Source organism: Porites lutea, chromosome 4 (genome assembly GCF_958299795.1).
Source record: "Porites lutea chromosome 4, jaPorLute2.1, whole genome shotgun sequence".
NCBI classification, from domain to species: domain Eukaryota; kingdom Metazoa; phylum Cnidaria; class Anthozoa; order Scleractinia; family Poritidae; genus Porites; species Porites lutea.
The window spans coordinates 40,847,323-40,867,420 of record NC_133204.1 but is presented as its reverse complement, the minus strand read 5'-3'; the positions used below and the strand labels follow the sequence as shown (position 1 = coordinate 40,867,420).

General features: G+C 40.6%; 2 protein-coding genes across 3 annotated transcripts in view; one reads left to right on the top strand and one right to left on the bottom strand.

The window, feature by feature from the left end:
• The first annotated feature begins 577 nt into the window (after positions 1-577).
• LOC140933592 (uncharacterized) lies at positions 578-6,624 on the top strand. The gene is made up of 5 exons (XM_073383199.1): positions 578-862; positions 1,897-2,052; positions 3,144-4,130; positions 5,379-5,741; positions 6,462-6,624. The coding sequence occupies exons 1-5, from the start codon at positions 667-669 to the stop codon at positions 6,539-6,541; spliced, it is 1,782 nt and encodes a 593-aa protein (XP_073239300.1). The 5' UTR covers positions 578-666; the 3' UTR covers positions 6,542-6,624.
• Positions 6,625-7,394: 770 nt separating this feature from the next.
• The window catches only part of LOC140933591 (uncharacterized), a 32,123-nt gene continuing 19,419 nt past the window's right edge, over positions 7,395-20,098 (bottom strand). Inside the window, exons 12-16 of one of the 2 annotated variants that reach the window (XM_073383197.1) lie at positions 20,051-20,098; positions 15,617-15,860; positions 15,134-15,319; positions 14,449-14,518; positions 7,395-13,518 (exon numbers count right to left, since the gene is read on the bottom strand). The exon at positions 20,051-20,098 is cut by the window's right edge and continues 13 nt beyond it. In XM_073383197.1, the coding sequence (XP_073239298.1) occupies positions 9,077-13,518; positions 14,449-14,518; positions 15,134-15,319; positions 15,617-15,860; positions 20,051-20,098 (4,990 nt within the window). In that variant the 3' untranslated portion in view covers positions 7,395-9,076. The remainder of the gene's footprint in view (positions 13,519-14,448; positions 14,519-15,133; positions 15,320-15,616; positions 15,861-20,050) is intronic. The other variant, XM_073383198.1, reaches the window with a different exon arrangement.

The window sequence follows — 20,098 nt, the reverse complement described above, 5'->3', positions numbered from 1 at the left end:
TTTTAAAAATTAGAGTAGGAAATTTGAAATTCTATTAAGAATTATGTGTCCCCGATTAGTGGAGCAAAACTTACTATTCGATGTTTATGTCATGACCTTTTTTTTTGCATTTAAAAAAGTTGACGAAATCGTGAAATTTAACAATGACAAAAAGTCTTTCACGCTGGGCAGACCTTTGTGAACAAATAAGCCTACTGTGGGAGCACAAGGAAACGTACAACATCACAAATAGACACGCTTGATATTGCCTGAGCTCCCGGGACTGAGCTATAGAAGTAATGATGATGGATCAGTAGTGCATAAACTCGTTTAGCTTCGTTTCTCAAAGGGTCATAGGGCGCGCTGTTTCCTTGGAGATCTGCGTTTGCCTAGTCCCTGTAAAGCGTCTTTCCAGGCCTTCTTGGTCAATGCATTTTCGGTGACGTATCCGAGACAAACGGCCGGGAGAAAAAAACACAAACAATTTCTCGGACCACGTGACCCGAAACGCATCGGCCGCTCACAATAATGAGGCCATGATGTCTTTTGTGCGACTACGTCATGGGATTTTTCCCTGCCTTTCCGAGAATTCGAAAGCAGGCTGAGTTCCGGGAATGTGCCTCGTTCGGCCCGCTCATTCAGACTTTGCAAAAGAATAGTGAATATTTCACCTTTGTTTATATCTGAATGAAACATATCATGTCACCACCGAAGAAGAAATTCAGCTTGGAAAGCGTTAAGGAATTTATCGGAAATGTTAAGACGAAAGTTGCTTCAAACCCAAGGATATCGTTAGCCATTTTGTTTCTCCTGTTTACAGTTATTGTGGCTGTTAGTCTTATTCTCGCATTTAAGCCGGGACAGAAATCATCAGAAACCAAAGGTAGGTGCGGATAACATTGAGCTGTAATGTAAGGAAATTTGAAAACTTTATCTTCCGCCCTGGCTCGTTTGGCTCCGTTTCGGAACTGAACCAACTTACTTGGGAGGGAGCTTTCGCAACGACGCCGGCAACAATAATTGTAACAGCTCTTAAAACAAAAACAGCAACTCTACACATGCAATACATTTTTTGGTACATATCTCCGCCCGGCACTGCATGACTAGGACGTAAATTCACCTTATACCATCCTTAATGAACCGCCATAAACAAAATGAAACACCCAACGACGAATTTTTCTTTCTTCCTCTAAACTTGGGCTCGGGCCTCGACAAGTGATTCAACTCCACATTCATCCACATTTGCTCCTTAAAACGATTGGTAATAATTGCGACAAATTTTGAAAAATTCTAGGAAAACGCTAATTTATTTTCAATGAGCCTTTTTGTTTCATTGAATTGCCGTCGTCGTTAAGCTAAAGCTCCCTAGTTGGTTTTCAGTTGAACGTACCTCAGGGTGGCTATGCTGATTGACAAAAACAAAATCGTTTCTTTTTGTTTAGAACTAACATCTTATTTATGCATTATCCAAAAAATATTGTTTTTGTCCGCAAACATGGCTGCATGCTTTATGTCGCGTGATAGAACAAACCAGCAATATGCTTCGCTTAGCAATTTTTTTGGTTACTAAGTTATTGTTAAGGTTGTACATTAGGGTTCACCTAAAAAGCGATGTTATGTATACTGTATTTCATTTATGTTGCGAAAAAGGAGCATACTTATCGAACATCACCAAGCAATTTTTAGATGAGACGCCAATTACAGACAAGTATGCCATTTTGAAACTATATTCTGCTTCCTGAATAAGACCATTTCTAAAGTGCCCGTCCTTACACGTTTTATACCAGCCCGCTTACAATACAATAATTACGGAACCTTTTCATATTGCTTGACACCTTGTAAATGTACTCCTGTATTTTGCTATAAAATCTCCAAAACTGTTATATATTTCTTGATCCTTTGGCTCTCCACATATAGTTGAAGAGGACAAGCGAATATTGGCCACTGGATTTGACTGCAGACAGAAGCCACTGTGTGATGCAAATGCTGTTTGTACAACAGACCCAGTGAACAGGGATCATCATGTCTGTGTCTGTAACAGTGGCTTTCAAGGGAACGGTTCTATGTGCCATGGTAAGAGAAAGATAACCCCGTTTCAAACTTCAGATTTTGCCGGGCCAAATTCAGGTTTGGGATCGAGTTCAGTTCGACCTGAAGCACGGCAGTACCGAGCAGTAGCACGACGTTTAAAGCTTTTTTCATACAGTAAGCACCCGCGAATAAGAACCTTGTGGATTAAGAACCCCCTGGCAGAAATTTGCTGCTTACCCCAAAATGCAAGAACCTGTTTAGTCAAGCAAGATAAAGCAGGTTCTTAATTATATATGGGTTACTGTGAAATTATGTTAAACAACATCACCCAGGGGCGTAACTTTGGGGTTGTGAATTCAAGTATAACACTGAGAACATACTGTACCAAACTGTATTTAAATCCGCAATCAGAATACAATTTTGAATAAATACTGTATTTTTAAGGACCAAACCCAAGTTGATTTATTTTTCTGGTAATCAGCAATTCGTTACCTCGAATTTACTTAAGAGCCTACTTAGCATAAATTATCAATGATTTCCCCAAAATACAAGAGCCTTTTTAACCAGACTCCAAAAAAGTAGGTTCTTATTCGCGGTTGTCTACTCTACTTCATGGCGGCGGCAAGACTAAACGTTGCGTTCTAGACATCAGAACGGTGTCAGTTGAGAAGTTTCTATAGTATCTACTCTCTGACACGTTGAGACCTCTGTAATGAGCCTTTTTTGACAAATTAATTTTGGGGATATTGGGATGTTTTATATGTTGTGTTTTCAAAGTTGACCACAAAAAGTTTACGAAGATTTTGGAACATTTTTCGTCAATATATTGTTGGCTTCAGGCTCGGGAAGACGTCTGTCTGTTTATTGAAATTGCAATGGACCCTCAGGAGCTTAAATCTTAACTTCAAAGGTAAACTGGGGTGGAAGTGTTAAAGCTCTAACTGGAGGAAATGCAAGATATTTTAGCAATTCAGTCAGTGCAGATGATTGAAACACTTAACCAAAAATGCATATGGGCAGACGTGTTATTATAGACTATACTAAAAAAAATAGGTATTAAGGGAAAGGCATTTTATCTGAGATGAGGACAGTTTTACTGGTCAAGACTAATCTTCAACTTGAACTTCTTGCAGACTTAAATGAGTGCTTATCCGAGGAACTGCATTCCTGCCCCTCAAACGCAAAATGTGTGAACGTCATTGGCACCTACAAGTGTACTTGTCTTCCTGGTTACGAAGGAGATGGGCGCTCATGTACAGATGTCAATGAGTGCAGTATAAGAAAACATAACTGTAGCACTGATTCCTTGTGCAATAACACTGTTGGCTCTTATACCTGCACCTGTCGTGATGGATTTCAAGGTAATGGCTTTTCGTGTAACGATATAGACGAGTGTAAAACAGACATTCATAATTGCAGCCGCCATGCATTTTGCAAGAATGCAATTGGTGGCCACAACTGCTCCTGTCTGCCAGGTTTCCAAGGTGATGGGCGGACCTGTCAAGATGTTGATGAGTGCATAGCCTTGAACCATAATTGCAGTGAGCATGCATCGTGTATAAACACAATCGGTGGATATGCATGCAAATGTCGAGTTGGATTTAAAGGCAACGGGTTCGACTGTGTAGACGAGAATGAATGTGAGATGAAAACACACAATTGTAGCCGTTATGCATACTGCACAAACAACGTTGGTGGATATAACTGCACTTGTCATAATGGTTATGAAGGTAATGGATGGTCTTGCACCGACATAGATGAATGCAATATTAAAACACATAACTGCAGTCTAAAAGCATTTTGCACAAACAATGTCGGTTCATATAATTGTACTTGCCGTGAAGGATTTACGGGTGATGGACGAACGTGCAGAGACATTGACGAGTGCAAAATGCAAACACACAATTGTAGTGTCTATGCATCCTGTACGAACAGCATCGGTTCATTCAGATGCAAGTGCTTTGATGGATATGAAGGTAATGGATGGGAATGCACTGACATCGATGAGTGTGGGATTGGAACTGACAACTGTCACTCTAGTGCTAGTTGTGTGAACAAGCCAGGTTCGTACAGTTGCTTCTGCAAAAGAGGGTACACGGGGAATGGACGGTACTGCACAGGTAAGCAGTCTCCAGTGTAATACCAAACCATAGAAGCAAACCACAACATTGAACCCGGCGTGTCCAAGCGATGAAATTCGACAATTGATAAAATCGATTGTAATCGATAGTAATACTGAATCGAGTGATATCGGAAATGGATTAAAAAATCAGAGATCGAAAGAGTTGATTATCGATTTTTATCAATTTTCATCGATTATATCGATTGTCAATGGTAATCGTTTGACCATAATTTCAGAAACGTTTAAGCTACGCATTAGAAATTGAAAGTATTACCAGTTATAATTTTTCACTTCCTAAAAGGAGATCTTTCGTTCCATAGCTGTTTTTCTTCTAGTCTGCTAAACAGCCGTTTTTAGTCAGAAGTCGTCACGCAACGCTCCTCCCCAGTTAGTGAGGAGGAGCGTTGCGTGACTACTCTAACGGCTGTGTAGCAGACTATTTTTCTTCTAAATGTGTCGAAAATACGAAAAAAATGATTGAAAGTGTGTTGAAAACTCTCTTCGAAGAGTCTGATCATTTGAAACTCGCGATGCGTGGACAAAAAATAACTAAACAGCCCCTTATGACGTGGATTTGTTGAACAACGTTTCTTGAAAGTACCGACTCCTACAAATAACAAGAGATCCGGTCACTTTCCCCGCTTTTATGCGACGTAAACTAAAACTGTACAACAGAACTTCATAAACTGGTGTCCAGCGCTCTTTAAAATCCATAAGAATTGATACAATTAAAAGGACCTCGATTGTGAGTATCGATTTTCATCGAGTGAAGAAACCAATCAATATTGATCAACTAAATTTTTATCGATTACACCGATTATATTGATTGGTTTCCGATGATTGATTTTCATCGATTGGGCACGCCGGGCATTGAATTAGTACACCCTCGACGTAGGAATTTAATATTAAGAAACATGATCTTTACCATAAGCTTTCTTATGACAGGTCTAACATGAAATATCGAAGATTTCAACTTTTGTACACGGTTGTTTTGATATCTTAAAATGCCTAAAATGGCAATAGACAAATCTGACTACACAGGAAGCTGTCACTCGTTTTCGGGTCTTCCTGTTATACTGACAGAGGGCTCAGTTTTGGTTGATCTTTAAAATTTCTGGGAGAAAGGTTCAAAGGTTCATGGGAATTTGGACTCCCTAACTGAGTGTTAGTTAAAGGCCTTTGACTAGAGCTCTTAAGAATGGCATCGTCTAATAACGACTTCACCGTATTATTATTTGGTCTTTAGATATAAATGAGTGCCAACACATGAAGACAAAGTGCAGTCCAAATGCGCAATGCACCAATAACCAAGGATCCTACAGTTGTAAGTGCCTGGATGGATACCAAGGCGATGGCGAAACGTGCTATGATGAGGACGAGTGTAGTCGAAATCCTTGCAACCCGAACGCAGTTTGCAGAAATACAGACGGTTCGTACACCTGCAGCTGTAAACCCGGTTTTCGAGGAGACGGAAAGGGGTGTGATGACTATAACGAGTGCCTATCGGGTGTTTATGACTGCCACAAAAAAGCCGTCTGTGTAAATACATGGGGATCGTATCGCTGTTCCTGTACCAAAGGGTATCGTGGAAATGGTCACGTCTGTAAAGGTGAGGGATTCTGTCATTTCCGACAAAGTATAGCTCTCGGGGATGGAGGGGTCCCCTGGGAATTTTTGGTAGACCTGTGCCACCCGGTTCTCCAAATCCTGACCCTATTTCAGACCGAAACATACCATTTTTTCTCACCCGTTTTCAGACCTGTCTTCTGAAAGTTGTAATTACTAGTTTTTGAACAGATTACGTTGTCTAGGTAAAGTCACCATATTGTCTTATTATGTAAGCCCTGTTGCAGAAGACAGACTCTGGCTGTTCTTCTCCTTCAAAATGCACTTGGAGCTGAAACGAGAAATACGTTTATACGCCCCAGTGTTTCCCTTGAAAATCTATACTCGAATTCAGGCAATTAACAGTTTGGCAAAACCTATACTCGTTTTCAGACCAAAGGGGTTCAGAAACCATACCCTTTGGGGCGGTACGTACACTGTACCTATATTGCTAATGTACAAGGCTTTAGCTGTAGGTCTAACTCTTCCATCCCTAGTATTACAGGATTACCGTCTTATGGATCCCAAAAATATTCAAGCCGGCTAATCAGCTTCACATGAAAAAAACACTAGGCTTTAGTTGTCGTTTCTGCTAACACTGGTTGGAAACCAACCGCAAAAATAATCAAAATTGGGTGTTGGGTGTTGCTAATGGAGATTTAAATATTTTTATGACTTACTACCAACTGTGCATCTTCTACCTACTTTTATTCTCGTTTTTTAGGTTCTTCTACCAGCAGCATAATACCAACAAGATTTCTTCCTGTCGTCCTGCTTGCCGTTTCTTATGTGAGCTTAATTTAAATTTGAGGACTTCGACAATCCAACTTCTAAAATTTGAGTGTATATATATTGTAATACTTTAATAAAGATATATTGAACGTTACCATTAGAAGCCAAAAAATATTCTATAACCAGTGGTTATATTTCTCAATACACTAGTTACCAGTTTAGTCAATAATACTGAAAAAAAAAAAGCAAAATCAACCAACCACACTATAGGTGTTTATTTTTTTAAAAACACTAAGAAAAGTCGAGAAATAACAATATTAATTTAACGGCAACCATAAATGTAACCTTAGAAAATGATACCTAATGGTCAGTGTATGAGTTTTATTATACCGCAAATATGGCTCCTGATTTTTTTGTGAAATTTAATACTCTTGAAATTAAGTGATAAAAAGGTACCCTATTACACGAGTTCAGATAGTGAGAACCGCGTTGACAGAGCACTAAATTAATGAAGGAGCATGGGACGAGAACGATGGAAAGCCCGTTGTGTCAGACAAAATTTCAGATAGTGTGGTTGGTTGATTTTGCAGTGAATCAGTAAAAAAAAACCATTGTGTTATCTGCTGGCATTAGAGACTTATCAAGCGAATAGCACTATGAAGTGTGAGTTAACGTTGATTTCCATTTTATCATAATATTCTTAAAAATCACAAAATGATCCTGTCAAACCAGACAGGTAATAAAGGTCTTTAAAGGGGCTGTGTCACGACAGTCCAGTTCATTTTGTTTAATTTTGCCAATTACTCGCCCTCTATCGCTATGGAACTTAAAGTAAGCAAAGAAATTACATGTAAATGACAAAATCAGAGATCCGAGACAAACAAATATGTCTCCTGAGCATTATATTGCAACCAGCAGGGATCAATTTTGAAAAACTGTTAGACAGTTTTCAAAAATCCTAATTTCAATCCTTTTCAGTCTTCTTCAGTTTTGCCCATCCGTGGCATCTGTTGTTTCTGTTATGTTATTTTAACCTTCCTTTAAAGTTTTAAGCGGTTATTTTTATGTTTCTCTTAATGTAACGGGCATTTTGTACTTCCCTAATTTGGCTGAATTCCGTGACACAGCTCCTTTAACTCAAATTCTGAAACTTACTGGTGTTGAATAAAGTGTCAACCAGTTTGATTTAAAGAAAAGCATTCAAAAATGCATGAAAATCTTTTACTTACAGATAAAATCCAGAAAGCTGAAGAAGATTGCGTATTTTCCTGTGGGATCTTTCTTGATTTCTCAAAGTCTTTCAGTTGACTAAAGCATATTAATTTTAAAAAAACTACAACAAACCAAAGATACATACGCTCAGAGAAATGACATACGAGCTATTTTTTACAACACTCTTTTGATCGAAATTTTACTTCCCTACCAAGATTCTCACTTTTTTAGGTACCCTCTCCGGAAAACTATGTATTATATACGCTCCCCCTTTCTCCAACTTTCTAAAGAACTCGCTCGAAAGACCAGGAGTCCGTTTCTCGAACGTCCAACTTTTCCAACTTTTCCGGCCCGAAAGAAAACAAGCGCGGATCCTAGCGAACAAACCAGTCCATTTTGCTTTGGTAACAAGTAATGTTATCGAATTATCTCCAAAAGTATTAAACTTCTCTCTTGAATGCGAACAACAATCTGCCTTCCGAGCCTGTTAATCAACGGGATTTTCGAGAAACACCCCCACGCAAGAGAACTGAAAACATATTTAACACTTTTCTGAAAAACAGGCCACTTGCACGATGAGGCCATTTTACTACTACGAACAGAGTCCTTCAGGGTTTTGCTTTCTTGTGCAAATTAGGGCTTTTGTCATTTAATCCTCGCTGGGATTACCAAATTTAAATATGAAAGGAAAAACGTAAAGGATTCTGGTCGTAGTAGTAAAATGACGCCATCGTGCAAATGGCCTATTATACTTTTTAGCTCAGAGTAAATGGAAACTTTTCACGTCTATCACAGGCTGACGTTCCTATCCCTAAAGGCTACAATTCTTATTCTTTTTTCTTCTTTACACTACCGAAATTAAAACTAGCGTTGCTACACCCATCCTTGTGTCAATTTAGTCTAAGACATACTTAGGTAGTAACTTACTATCATTAACAAAACAAAAGGAAGAAAGTATCTGTAGTATATATGTATGTATAATTCAGCGCAAAATTGGAATCCACAGTAAACTTCTGAACGATCTTGTTAATGTATACGTCTGCCCTATATGTTACTTATGGATCTTTCAATTAAGTTTAAAATAGGGAGAGCAAACTTATCTTGCGCATTTCAAACGCCTACAGAGTAACCTTTGGTACAAAAAACAGTACATCATGCAGTTAATCAGACATCTTTGCTGTCTGTCACAAGTGCGCAAAAAGGTAGTTTACACAACCGGTACCATTTATGAACATTTGAACGGTATTTGGCAAAAACGCGACAGCGAAGTCAACTTTAACGTCCGGACTTAACTCCGTTCTCAGTTGCCACTCTGATATTATGTTGTTTAATCTCTGCAGACATCCTTAACGGTGATGGGACCGAAATAACAGCCAAACAATGCTGGCAATATGATTACTCAGCTACAAGCCTAACGTTGTAGGCGTCCGTGCCAAAGAAAGTAAAAGCCAAGAAGAACTGTACTTTTCTGTTTATAAAGTGAGAGCTCGTGAGCTGGGTCTCGCAAAGGTCAGCTCGAAAACTCACTTCCAGTTCTCCATTGATTCTTATTGTTCCAACCTTAAGCCCAGTTTTAACGATGAGGCCGGTGAGAGGACGAAGTTGTTTGGTGTACTTACCATCCATAAAACGCTTCATCCTAACGTACTTGAAGTCAGGAATCTTGTCATCAAGATACACCAAATGACCCATACCTTTTCCCTGCTTTCCGAGCCAGACGACTGGTCTGTCAGGATGTCGGCATCGTCCAACATCAGGACGATTAATAGCCCTGATCGCGGAGACCAGGTCATCTTTCGCACTCTTCATTATTTCACTGTAGCTGAAGGAACCACCTTCGAGCAAGTGTAAGAAAGCAATAATGTACTTGTACAAATAAGAGCGCACAGACTTTTCATTTGAGCACCAGTTAAAAATCTTGCTTTCGGATTCTGGAAGGGAAACCGGAATAAACGGAGCAAGTCTCACCCACAAACGCATAGTCTGCTCTACATTTGGATCAAATCTCAGTGCTTCGTTCAACAACTCAATCAGTTCACCGGCGACCACAGAAAGAGGATGCCCCTGTTCTCTGCACATGTCCATTCTCATGACCACAATCTGTCGATTAATTGATCCTCTACTAGCTCTTCCGCTGGTTTGCAGGTGGTACAACAATTCCAAAGTTTCATGGACCTGTGCTTGTGAGAAATCTTTGTGACCGAGGCAGGCAAGACGAGCGCGCCAAATAGCATACTGATCGCTGTCTGGAACACACTCAAGGGTGTTAGAGGTATTGGAAATTGCGTCAATGATAAAAGGGTGGGCAGAATTGGATTTGACGTACGCACGAAAGTTCCCAGTTTTGCGTTCAATGTACTCAAACACTTTACACATCATTCGGACTTCCGGGATGTAGCCATCAACAAAATCTGGTGCTATGCTCACTGCCCGCCTAAAATTCTCCACTCCTTCCACAGCCATCTCTATAATGGTTTCTAGTTCGGCACCTTGCTCTACCAGATAGTTTACTTGCCGACTATACACCACACCTTTCATTTGAGCAAACTGTCCCCGTACTAATCGGGAATAGTTTTGGGAACAAAAGATCCCTTCATCCGTGTACTTGATCGCCAAAGAAATCCCAGTTAATTTCTTCTTTATACTGTAGTATCGGCCCAAGTGCACCTTAAAAAATGGGTTGTCTGGGAAAAGGGAAATTGCTTTTTCAAATAACTTGATGGCATCTTCTTCAATAGAAACGTCAGTAATAAGCTGCGAGAAGGAGATGTACTGATGACTAGAATCGTCAGTGTTACGACTGACCAACACGTCGCTAACGACAGACTCTGACATGTACTCAAAGAATTCAAGCGCCTTCTCTGCGAGCTGATTTTGCCAATTGTCAGGGTGCACAGGAGGTAAACCCTTTGACCGAGTCATAGTCAGGAGCTGACGGATCATTTCGAATGCAATGAGATCATGCCTCGGCCTCCACTTGTCATCCTCTTCCAAAAGCAGCTCCATGGACAATTCGGTAAGAACTCGCTCTAGCGAAATCACCTCTCTACGGGGTGCTTGAAGCAGCACGGCGAATTCGTTGGCTGAAAGTGAATTGTGGCCATAATGATAAGCCATTGCTAAGAAGAGAAGTATCTTTTCTTGCCTTGAGTCAAGGTTTCGAAGACATTCTCTCACAAATGGTTCTAAACCTGTAAACCCGTCTTCAAAGGTCGTCAGTGCGTAAAAAAATGGTATTTGCAGCTGTCTTCGACCATTGTGAAGAAGTGAATTAAGGCTGCTCAGTTTATTCTTCCTTTGTTCGGAATAAACCCTTACGAACTGTTCACGTTCTTGAGACTCAAGGATATCTGCGAGGCGAAATGGCACAGTCCTCTCAGTCCTTCCAGAGCCACAAGAAGAATCCATTCCTTTTTTCTGGCTTTGATGAACCACTTCCAAGACCACACAAGGAATTCTCTCATTGGACAAAATGTTATACAAGGTGTCTATATCGAACTCGTCACCTTGCAACTGCTTGCAGTCGGCGAGGATGACAACAGGTAATTTGCAAAATTCTGCTACGACTTTGATCGCTTGAGCTACTTCTGGATGACAGACAGACTTTAGAGAAACGCACGGGAATCTCTCGTGATAGTCAAAAAGAATCTTTCGAGCAGACGTAGAACCGCCAGCTCCTCTTTGGTGTGGCATCTTGAGTCTTAGTGTCCCTGTTCCCAACAGTAGTTCGTCAACTTTGTCTTTAAGTGCTTTCCAGTTGGAGCGTTCAATAGCATACCCCACTTGAAGAGCATACCAAGAAATCAAACCACCACGGTAGAAATGGCAGGCATCATCGGTTTCAAATTGTGGTGTGCTTCCGACTGATTGAAAAAGTACCTCCATTTCCGCTACAATCCAACGCGAAGAAGGAGGCAGTTCCTTAAAGGTCACGTTTTGAGGTTCATCTGGGTCAGCTACTGGGAGAGAAAAGTCCTGATCCCCATGAATAAATGGTGATGAACTAACACACTGACAAAGTGCGTTACAAACATCCTCGAGGCTGATTCTTTGCACTTCTACTCCCCAGTCCTCAGCGATGTCCTCCAGATGAGGGCTTACGTTATCCCCAGTGGACACAGCAACAAGTTTTACTTGGTTATAGAGGGACGACCCTTGAACAACAGTTAATATCTTTGATAAGCTCTTGCACAATGCATCTGTTTCCTTCGACGATTTCCAAAGTACCGTGAACGTGATAGGAACTTGATAGTTTTTACCGAGAGCGACGAAAAAATCTCTCATCCACTCAAGGTTCCCTTTTATACTTCTCCTGCTTTCTGGTATACCTTCTAACAGAACCCAGGGAATACCAGTGAGAGATCCAACCAGGAATTTCTTACGATCTTCGTCAGGAGATGTAGGTGGAAGGATTCTGCAGATTTTCATACCCATGCTCTCACAAAAGCTCTCGCAGCTGGCAAGGTAGCCAGTCTTGACACTCTTAACATCAAAATCAAAGACGGCAGCCCATGGCACTTGGGCAAAATAATGTATGAAAGGTGATTCATTGACATTTTCGGGAGAAAGAAATAATACATGTTTGCGCCGCTTATTAAGTAAATCCACTTCCTCCTGCACAAACCTCAAGGCTGAATCAGAGCATTGAGAGGGAAGTGTGTACTGCTTGTAGGCTGAAGGGGACAACACAGTGAAAAGACCAGAGTCGCTCAGGTGTTTGAAAAGCTTATCAGAAGTTGAATCCCACGTATAGTTTGAATTCCACTTGTCCCTTAGAGACTCTGCTAAAACAAAAGCCTCTTTCCGGTCATTAAAAATTTCATCAATGGCATCTGACCATGCTTCTACACAATCTGCGTCATATCCAGCCGAGCACACTAGCTTCAAAAATTGTGTGCCAAACTCCTTTTGGAGGAATCTTGCAATACCACTTTTGGAAGAGATTAAGATAGGGACTTTTGCCGCAATAGCGTCTAAAGCGACCATGCCAAATCCATCTGAAGGAAATGGTATCATTACAAGAGAAACACCACGTATTTCAACACCAACTGTTTCCTGGCTCACGTCAAGTGGTTTCACTTTGATTCGAAAGGTGCGAAGACCAGAGTTTACCTCTTCAGTTAAGCCACAAACCTTTTCCCTGTCAGTACCCACCACCGTTAAATGGATAGAATTCTTTTTGGCACAAGTTGCAATGGCATCCGTAACTAATTTAAGTCCACCGACAACTGGATTATTCATATCCCCCAAAATGAGGGACCTGCACTGTGGCGTCATTATCTGATTCCGGGGGGCAATATTTGGCAATCCAGGGATTATAGTAAAAACCCTACGATTCAGAATCCCTTCCCACTGCTCCACCACCAGTGGGCCTACGCCAGCCACAAAGTCTGCACCAAGTGCCAGTTCTTTCTCTGTTTCTTCTTGTCTTTCAAAAAGTAAGTCTTCGTGGCAACCTTGGCAATCACCTGGCAAATTGTAAATTATGTGAAGACGTCTGCAGTTCATACGTTTTGCTTGAATCGCAGCAGCAGTTCCAGAGACCATCCCATGGCCAACCACCAAATCTGCGTTAAAGGGAAAATCGCTATGAAGGCGAAGAAGCTCTTTATCCGCTTGGGCAATCCCAGGCTGGGATGTAGCCTTAATGAGATTTACACCATCCCTTGTAGCTACACTTGTTTCCTGGTCTGTAGCGTCAAGAACCAAACAAGCAACATGTACTTCTCCATTCCTGGCAAAACTTCGGCAAAGCTGTCTGTTTAATCTACTTTCACTACGATGCCAACAAGACCATCGGTCACATATTAGAAGGATCCTTCGCGGATATGAATCACCTAAACAGTTGAACAGGAATATTAGTTCATAACCGTTGATCTCAGTTAAATTTCAACATCGATTTCTTGAATTACAAGCGATATACGCTGGGAAATTGGGAATAATGTAGCGCATAAGGCGTTCGAGGCGTTCAAAAGAAAGGGGTAGATAATCTTGAACGCTCTCTCCCTTTACAACACCTGTTACGTTGGTTACGAATAACACAATTACGGTGTCAAGCTCCCAAGAAAATTGCAAACTTCACACGAAGTCCTCAACTATCGCACGAATTAAGTTCCCAACTCCATTTAGTTAGTCAGAGGTCTTCAGAGGAATTGCTTGTCCTCGAACCACACATGACTTAATCACACTACAATCGAATACATAATATTTTTCCGTGTTTTTTTTTTTGTACACAAAATGGAAAAAACTTACAGCTTGCAACATTGGCAGTAGGGTTTAACCGAAGGACATCATGATTAACTAGGCTGATTTAACAACAGGACGGGAACGTCAGTTGACGACGACAAAACGCGCGGAAAGGACTAAACACGACTTCCGGTGCCCAATTTGCCGTTGTGTCATTCAACTGATTGGTCAAGCCAGTTGTTTAATTTGCGCGCGCCATCGTCAACGGACGTTCTCTTTCTGTTGCTAAATCAGCCTACTAGTAACAGGGAGACGCAGGATTGATTCCTGCTTGGGACAAAATGGTTTTCTTTGCGAACTTTATAATCTAGCGCAGTTAAGTACTGCGAATTAAATTGGCCGTGTTTTTCCTTAAGGAAAGAACTTATCATCAAGCAAAGAAACACTTGAATGAGTCATATTTGCACAAAAACCCGAAAGAAGGGGAAATTTGCAAATGAAAATCGCACAAGTTGATTTTTTTTTTGGGAATAATAGGAAAAATAGTTAAAATAATAGATTACATAACGCATTCAACTTACATAACTGAGCTGTTGAAGAATCCGTTAAAGGAATGTGGCGAGCCTCAGCTTTGTCGAGTACAACGTTTTCCTGAATAAATACCAAGGTCAAAAGTATATTAAACCAAGTATCAAGTCATCTTACAGAAGTGACAACGAAAAAACAACACTGAGGCAGTCAGGATGCATGATACAAATAAGATAGAATTTTCCTTTTTGTGACCATTAAGCGGGCTATTTGAATTTCTCATGGCCTCGGTAAGGTGGCATTAAAGAATCAAGGGTTGAGGATTTGAGCCTTTCCTACCACTGTGAAAGGTTTGAACCCAGGAGTCATTTCATAAGTTGGTTGAGCATGAGCGTCCGAGTGAACGCAGTCCTGAATAGGACTGTTGTTAGCAGTTACCGACGTTTCTACAACCTGTGCGGTAGTCATCTTCACTGTCAAAGTGAGTTGCATCACGTCTGTTGATGGTATTAAACTTTGGTTATTGACCTGATTGGTCAATTAATTCTCGATGTTATAGGTCGTTTGTCAGTTTAGCCGTGATCTTAATGGTTATGAAGACTCGTTATGTCATTGGTGCGTTTCAATCCATCAATTGTCACGGTTTAACTGTCGTATATTGTAAGTCAAATTGTCGGTTGTCCAGTCATTCTCTCATAGTTTTTCTGGAGTCTTTTTCAAACACAAGAAATGCAATACCTCCGCAGTCCTGTCCTGTCCTGGAACATAAGGGACTGCTTCTAACACCTGAGAGTCCTCTTCGCGGGACATTGTTACTACATCACGTTCCAGCAAGCCTGCAATATCGGTGCTCGAAGGCAACCCAGAATCTTCACTGATTACATGCATGCAGCCGGACTCTGCTTTGTCGAGAACAGTCCTGTCCTGATTGAAGTACATGGACAAACATAAAATAATAAGAAAAACTCCGAGGAATCACCTCATCCTCCTATTATGAGTTACGGTAACTCAAAAAAGCAGGATGAAGGATTCGTTAAATCTCAAGTATTCCACATAAGGACCATGAAGCAAGCTATTATTGGCGTTCATCTGGTCTATGCAGAATATCTCGAAACCGCGTTAACTTTAGGTCACATGTATCACCCATAATCATCTATTCCGTCACATTGGCGAATTAAAAGCTTTCTCTTTTAGGAAGATGGAAAAATAACCAAAAAATACCTCAGTTTCAGTAGCAAAAGGAGCAAAAGGAACGTTTTCCATCCTCTGCGAGTCCTCTTGGGCAGTTTTTGGGTGCATTTCACATGAGATAGCTTTATTCACAGCCAAATCAAAACCTTCATCCTCTGCTTTCCTTCCCGCGTCCTTTCTTTCTTGGGTGAACTCGGCACCTGGTAATGTGTCTTCAGCTGCAACGTCTTTTCCAATATCTTCTTTGACAGGCAATGACGACTGAGTAGTGCTGCTGTTAAAGAACAGTAACCCAGTGAAGAGTTACATGATAACTAACGACTTTACAGAGATAAATTCAGCTAATTTTAGACTACAATTAATATTCACGTTTAAATTTTTGTTTATCTTCAGGTCACACCAGTGCAGTATAAATAATGTAGGCCTTATTCAGTTTCCTAGTTCATAAAAAAGAGGAGCAAACGTGGCGCAAAGATGTAAAGTTAAATTTTAGTCCATCACCTTTTAGAGAAAAAGCTTGAATGATTAGAGAAGTCTTAAAATGCCTGATAACGGAGCTCTCACGAGCGCGGCGCGCACGCGGCGGAGAACCATGGGTAAGAAAATTTGGTAACTGATGCATCCAAGAAATTTTGGTTCTGAGAAAAGCGTCCGTACGTACGTTCACCCCCTCATGTAAGCCGGGATGAAATTTTCCATTTCAAGCACCCGCGCGTTTTGGCGGTAAATCACATAGCTTCTCTGACTTTTAGAGATAAAAACAACAGCAACAAAGTCGATCCTTTATTTTGACTTAACTTTAATGTCTTCATTGACGTGAATAACAGAGAAAGAGCTAGAGCGAGACAAAAAACAAAGGAGACTACTTTCGTTGGAAGAAAAACATAAGAATTTTTAAAAAAAGGGGAAATGCTAGCGGCCACCAAGGTGAAAATGAGCGGCAGCGAAAAAAAAGTCAACAGAAACAAAACGAGTAACTAGGAAGTTTCTGGAAGTTTCTCATTGTAGTCGTGCAAAACAACGGCAAAGAAATGTACAAAAAAGGATGCTGCACGTGCAGTTGGGTTTTTTCGCTAATGAGATCTACTGATTTTTTTTTTTGGCCGTTTTCGTTGCCGTCGCCGCTTAGAAATATACGATTTTATATTTTATTTGAGTTAACTATAGATATTAGACTAACAAGAGCTTCGCTCATCCTTATATAGTATGCTTTGATTGGTCAAAATTTGACAAGTGAATTCATGCGGAAAATTTATGCAGCATCTGGAAACTTGTCACATCTCGAAACTTGTTTACTGATAGCTGAAGCTAACAAAGTTTTGTGTCATCTTGTGATGGCTTTCAGGTGGCTCGATACAGTCTTTCAGGGTCAATACCTCCCAAGTTTGAGCATAAACTACGCCGCCATAAAAAAAGATTTGGATCAATTGCCACCACAGTTGTATTAGATAAGGATGACAATTTGTTATGATTAGGGTTGCAACGACATCAGAGTTGCCATAGCAACGAGATGACGCTATTGCCTATTTTAGGTATTAAATTAAGATACCCAAAGAAATACTTGCCAAATTTTCCTACCCAAAAAAATCCTTCGATCATCCCTGTCACTTGAAATCTTGAGTACCGCCCCCAACCCCCGCGCTTGATGCGTAAGAGAGGAGAAAAGTCTCCAGCGATTCTGGCATTGTTTGATGGCTTTCAGGACTTACATCTCGACTGGTAAGCCTGAGTAATTATTGTATTTAATGTCGACTGAGCGTAGTTTATGCGGCTAGTTTATTCACGTTAGTAAGATTTGGTCAGGTTCGATAAAATCTTACAGAACTTTAGGCATTTTCTGACCGCAAATAGAAAGAAAATGTTTCAAAGAATATTTAGTTTTAATATTCGCTGTAAAAAGAAAGCTTTGAGCGATTTTCTTGCCTCGCGTTTAACTTTAAAAATAGAAAATACCGGGAGGCCGGGTTAAAACTCAGGATTTTCAGAGACACTTTACTCTCAGTACTTGTCTTCGTGAATGAAAATTGTTCTCCCTGTAAATTATATTTCTTTTATTGATTTTTAGTAGTCTCTTTCGCAATTTTAATTGCTTTGCCGTTTGTTTTTAGTCAAACCTGAACATCGCATGCAGGAGTATTCAAAATGCCGCGCGTATCAAACACTTTTAAAGATTAGATATAATTTTTACAAAACCGTTAACACAAAAATAAACATAAATTCTTTAATATTATGTTGAAGCGTAGCTCTATTAATGTTCACTCAAATACTCGAAAACTGCTCGCACTGCAAATTTGGCGCTTATCAAAAGTGAGAACCGGCTTGCTGTAGAGTTGATTTTGGATTTTTTTTTTAACGTTTTCACTAAAAGGGCATGATTACCCTGCATACCACATAGGAGCAGATTGTTCTGACTGAACAGTCCCGACATAATGAAATTCTCTTCATGAAAACGTTTTGTAATGTAGTCAATTGAAAGCCCCATTTACACGACATTCATTTTGGGGCCGGCACTCCGAAATTTTGGCACGCGGGCCGTAAATCTAGGGCACGGCTTGCGTCATTTTCACGACAAAACTAAGTTCGATTTTTTTCAACGTTGATTTCGGGCAGGTACCCCTGAACTAGGAAAGGCACTCTTAAAATATTGAGCCACCACACATTTTTACAGCGGTTGCCGAGGCCTTGACATAAAATTCTCGCCAAAAGTCACCCGCACTTAGCGATCAGCAAAGGATCAGCATAATTTTTCGCGGGCTGTACAAAACATTGTAGTCGAAGAAGTCAAAAACGGCGGAAAGACGAGTACAAAAAGCAATTTTATGGGTTTTAAGCTAACGAAAGAGAAAACGAAACAAGGTCATCATCTAACCAATTTTTTAAGGTACTTAAACGCCCAATACGGCCTTTTGCAGGCTATTTTGAGCTGCTTAAACCCTCCACGACTGAGAGAGGTTTGGGCACACCCTCGCGCTTTTGAATGCTTTGACATGGTTGAAGCAAGATTTACTTATGGTAATGAAACTTCAGAGAAACCTGTGTAACTTTTGAATATATTCTGCGGGACATTTCCGACGATATTGCTCGTCACCTAGGACACACCGATGCGACAGGCCGTCACTCCAAATCGTCAACTAACATTGTATTATCTCGCTTCCACATCCGAATATAGACCTACTGCAAAGTTATTTGGGGCGTCTACTCTGTTTTTGTGTACTTGTATCAAGGACGTTTGTGAAGCTATAACGAGAAGAATGACGTCAGTGATTTCCTATCGGTGACCGAATGCCCCGCAAAATCTCTTTTCGGCAAGCGAGCCACTTTTTAGGCGGGCCAGGACCACCTCCCTGGGTGGTCCTGGACCGCCTGATTTTGTCGGACCGCGTGCCAAAAAAAATTTGCATTGACACGGCAAAAAATCAGGCGGGCCATGTGAAAAGTAACGGCCCGCGTGCCCATTTTTAGGCGTGCCGGACCCAACATGAATGTCGTGTAAATGGGGCTTACTTTGTTAGTTGTGCAAAGGAAGCGCGTGCTTCCATCGTCCTGAATGTTGTATGAGTGCAACTTATCTTGCAAAATTGTGAAAAACTGCAGTATAGTTTAGCAAAAAAGAGCAAAATCTGTCCCAGGTCTGTATAAAAAAAAGCACCTCATGGTACGGTGTATCTCACATGTGATGTATAAAAAGTATAACGGCTGGTTTACACGCCACCACATCTGTCGGCAAGATTTTGTAAAGTAAAAAATCCGGCCTTTTTCACTTTGGTCTCCCCTTTGACAGAGAAATGCAACCTAGAAACTGCAACATGTATAAATTGGCTGCCACCGAGGATTATCGTGTCTTATAATTGGCCTTTATGGCATAAAATTATCTTTCGGGCTGTCCAATTAACATTATAAAGTAAAGGTGGTGCATAGGTGGGCTACTGGGTTATTTTTTTTTAGGAAGAATTCGTTTTCCAGGCCTAATCTACTGTGATCGAAGATGATTGCTATTTTTTGGGTGTACATAAAGACTATTACCTAGATGTAAAATTTGTTTAACTCTTGAACTGTTTGCAAATTATTTTTCTCTAAAATCACTTAGCCTTTCCCTCAAAAGTCACATGAATGTGCCCTAAAGTTAACTGATCTGTGGATTACAAGTTTATTGTTTGATTGAGATTATAAATTTAGTAACGGGAGCTTCGCTTTTAGCCCTGGCTAAATCTATATATCACTGGAAAATGGTTCCCCATCAAGATTTTTTGCATTGTCACTCAGTACTGAGGCCTTATAAAAATTGTAATCATGCATGGTTTGCAACATTGGAGCGTTTAGAGAAACGAAGAACGGGCATTGGGTTTCAGACTATTCCGTTTTGCCAATATATTTGGCAAGGTAGTGAACTGTCTCAGCGGCAATTCAAAGATTAAACTGCTTCTGGCGAATTCGCCCCCACAATTTCCTCTTGTCCTGCATTACCTGCAAACTGGGCTTAACTCGTCGCCCTCTCTTGGTGACACTTCCTTT

Bases quoted from the DNA above. Each gene is read 5' to 3' on its own strand.
- LOC140933592 (XM_073383199.1), top strand. From the start codon at position 667: ATGAAACATATCATGTCACCACCGAAGAAGAAATTCAGCTTGGAAAGC. The intron at 863-1,896 runs GTAGGTGCGGAT...CTCCACATATAG, and splicing joins GAAATCATCAGAAACCAAAG to TTGAAGAGGACAAGCGAATA. The intron at 2,053-3,143 runs GTAAGAGAAAGA...AACTTCTTGCAG, and splicing joins GAACGGTTCTATGTGCCATG to ACTTAAATGAGTGCTTATCC.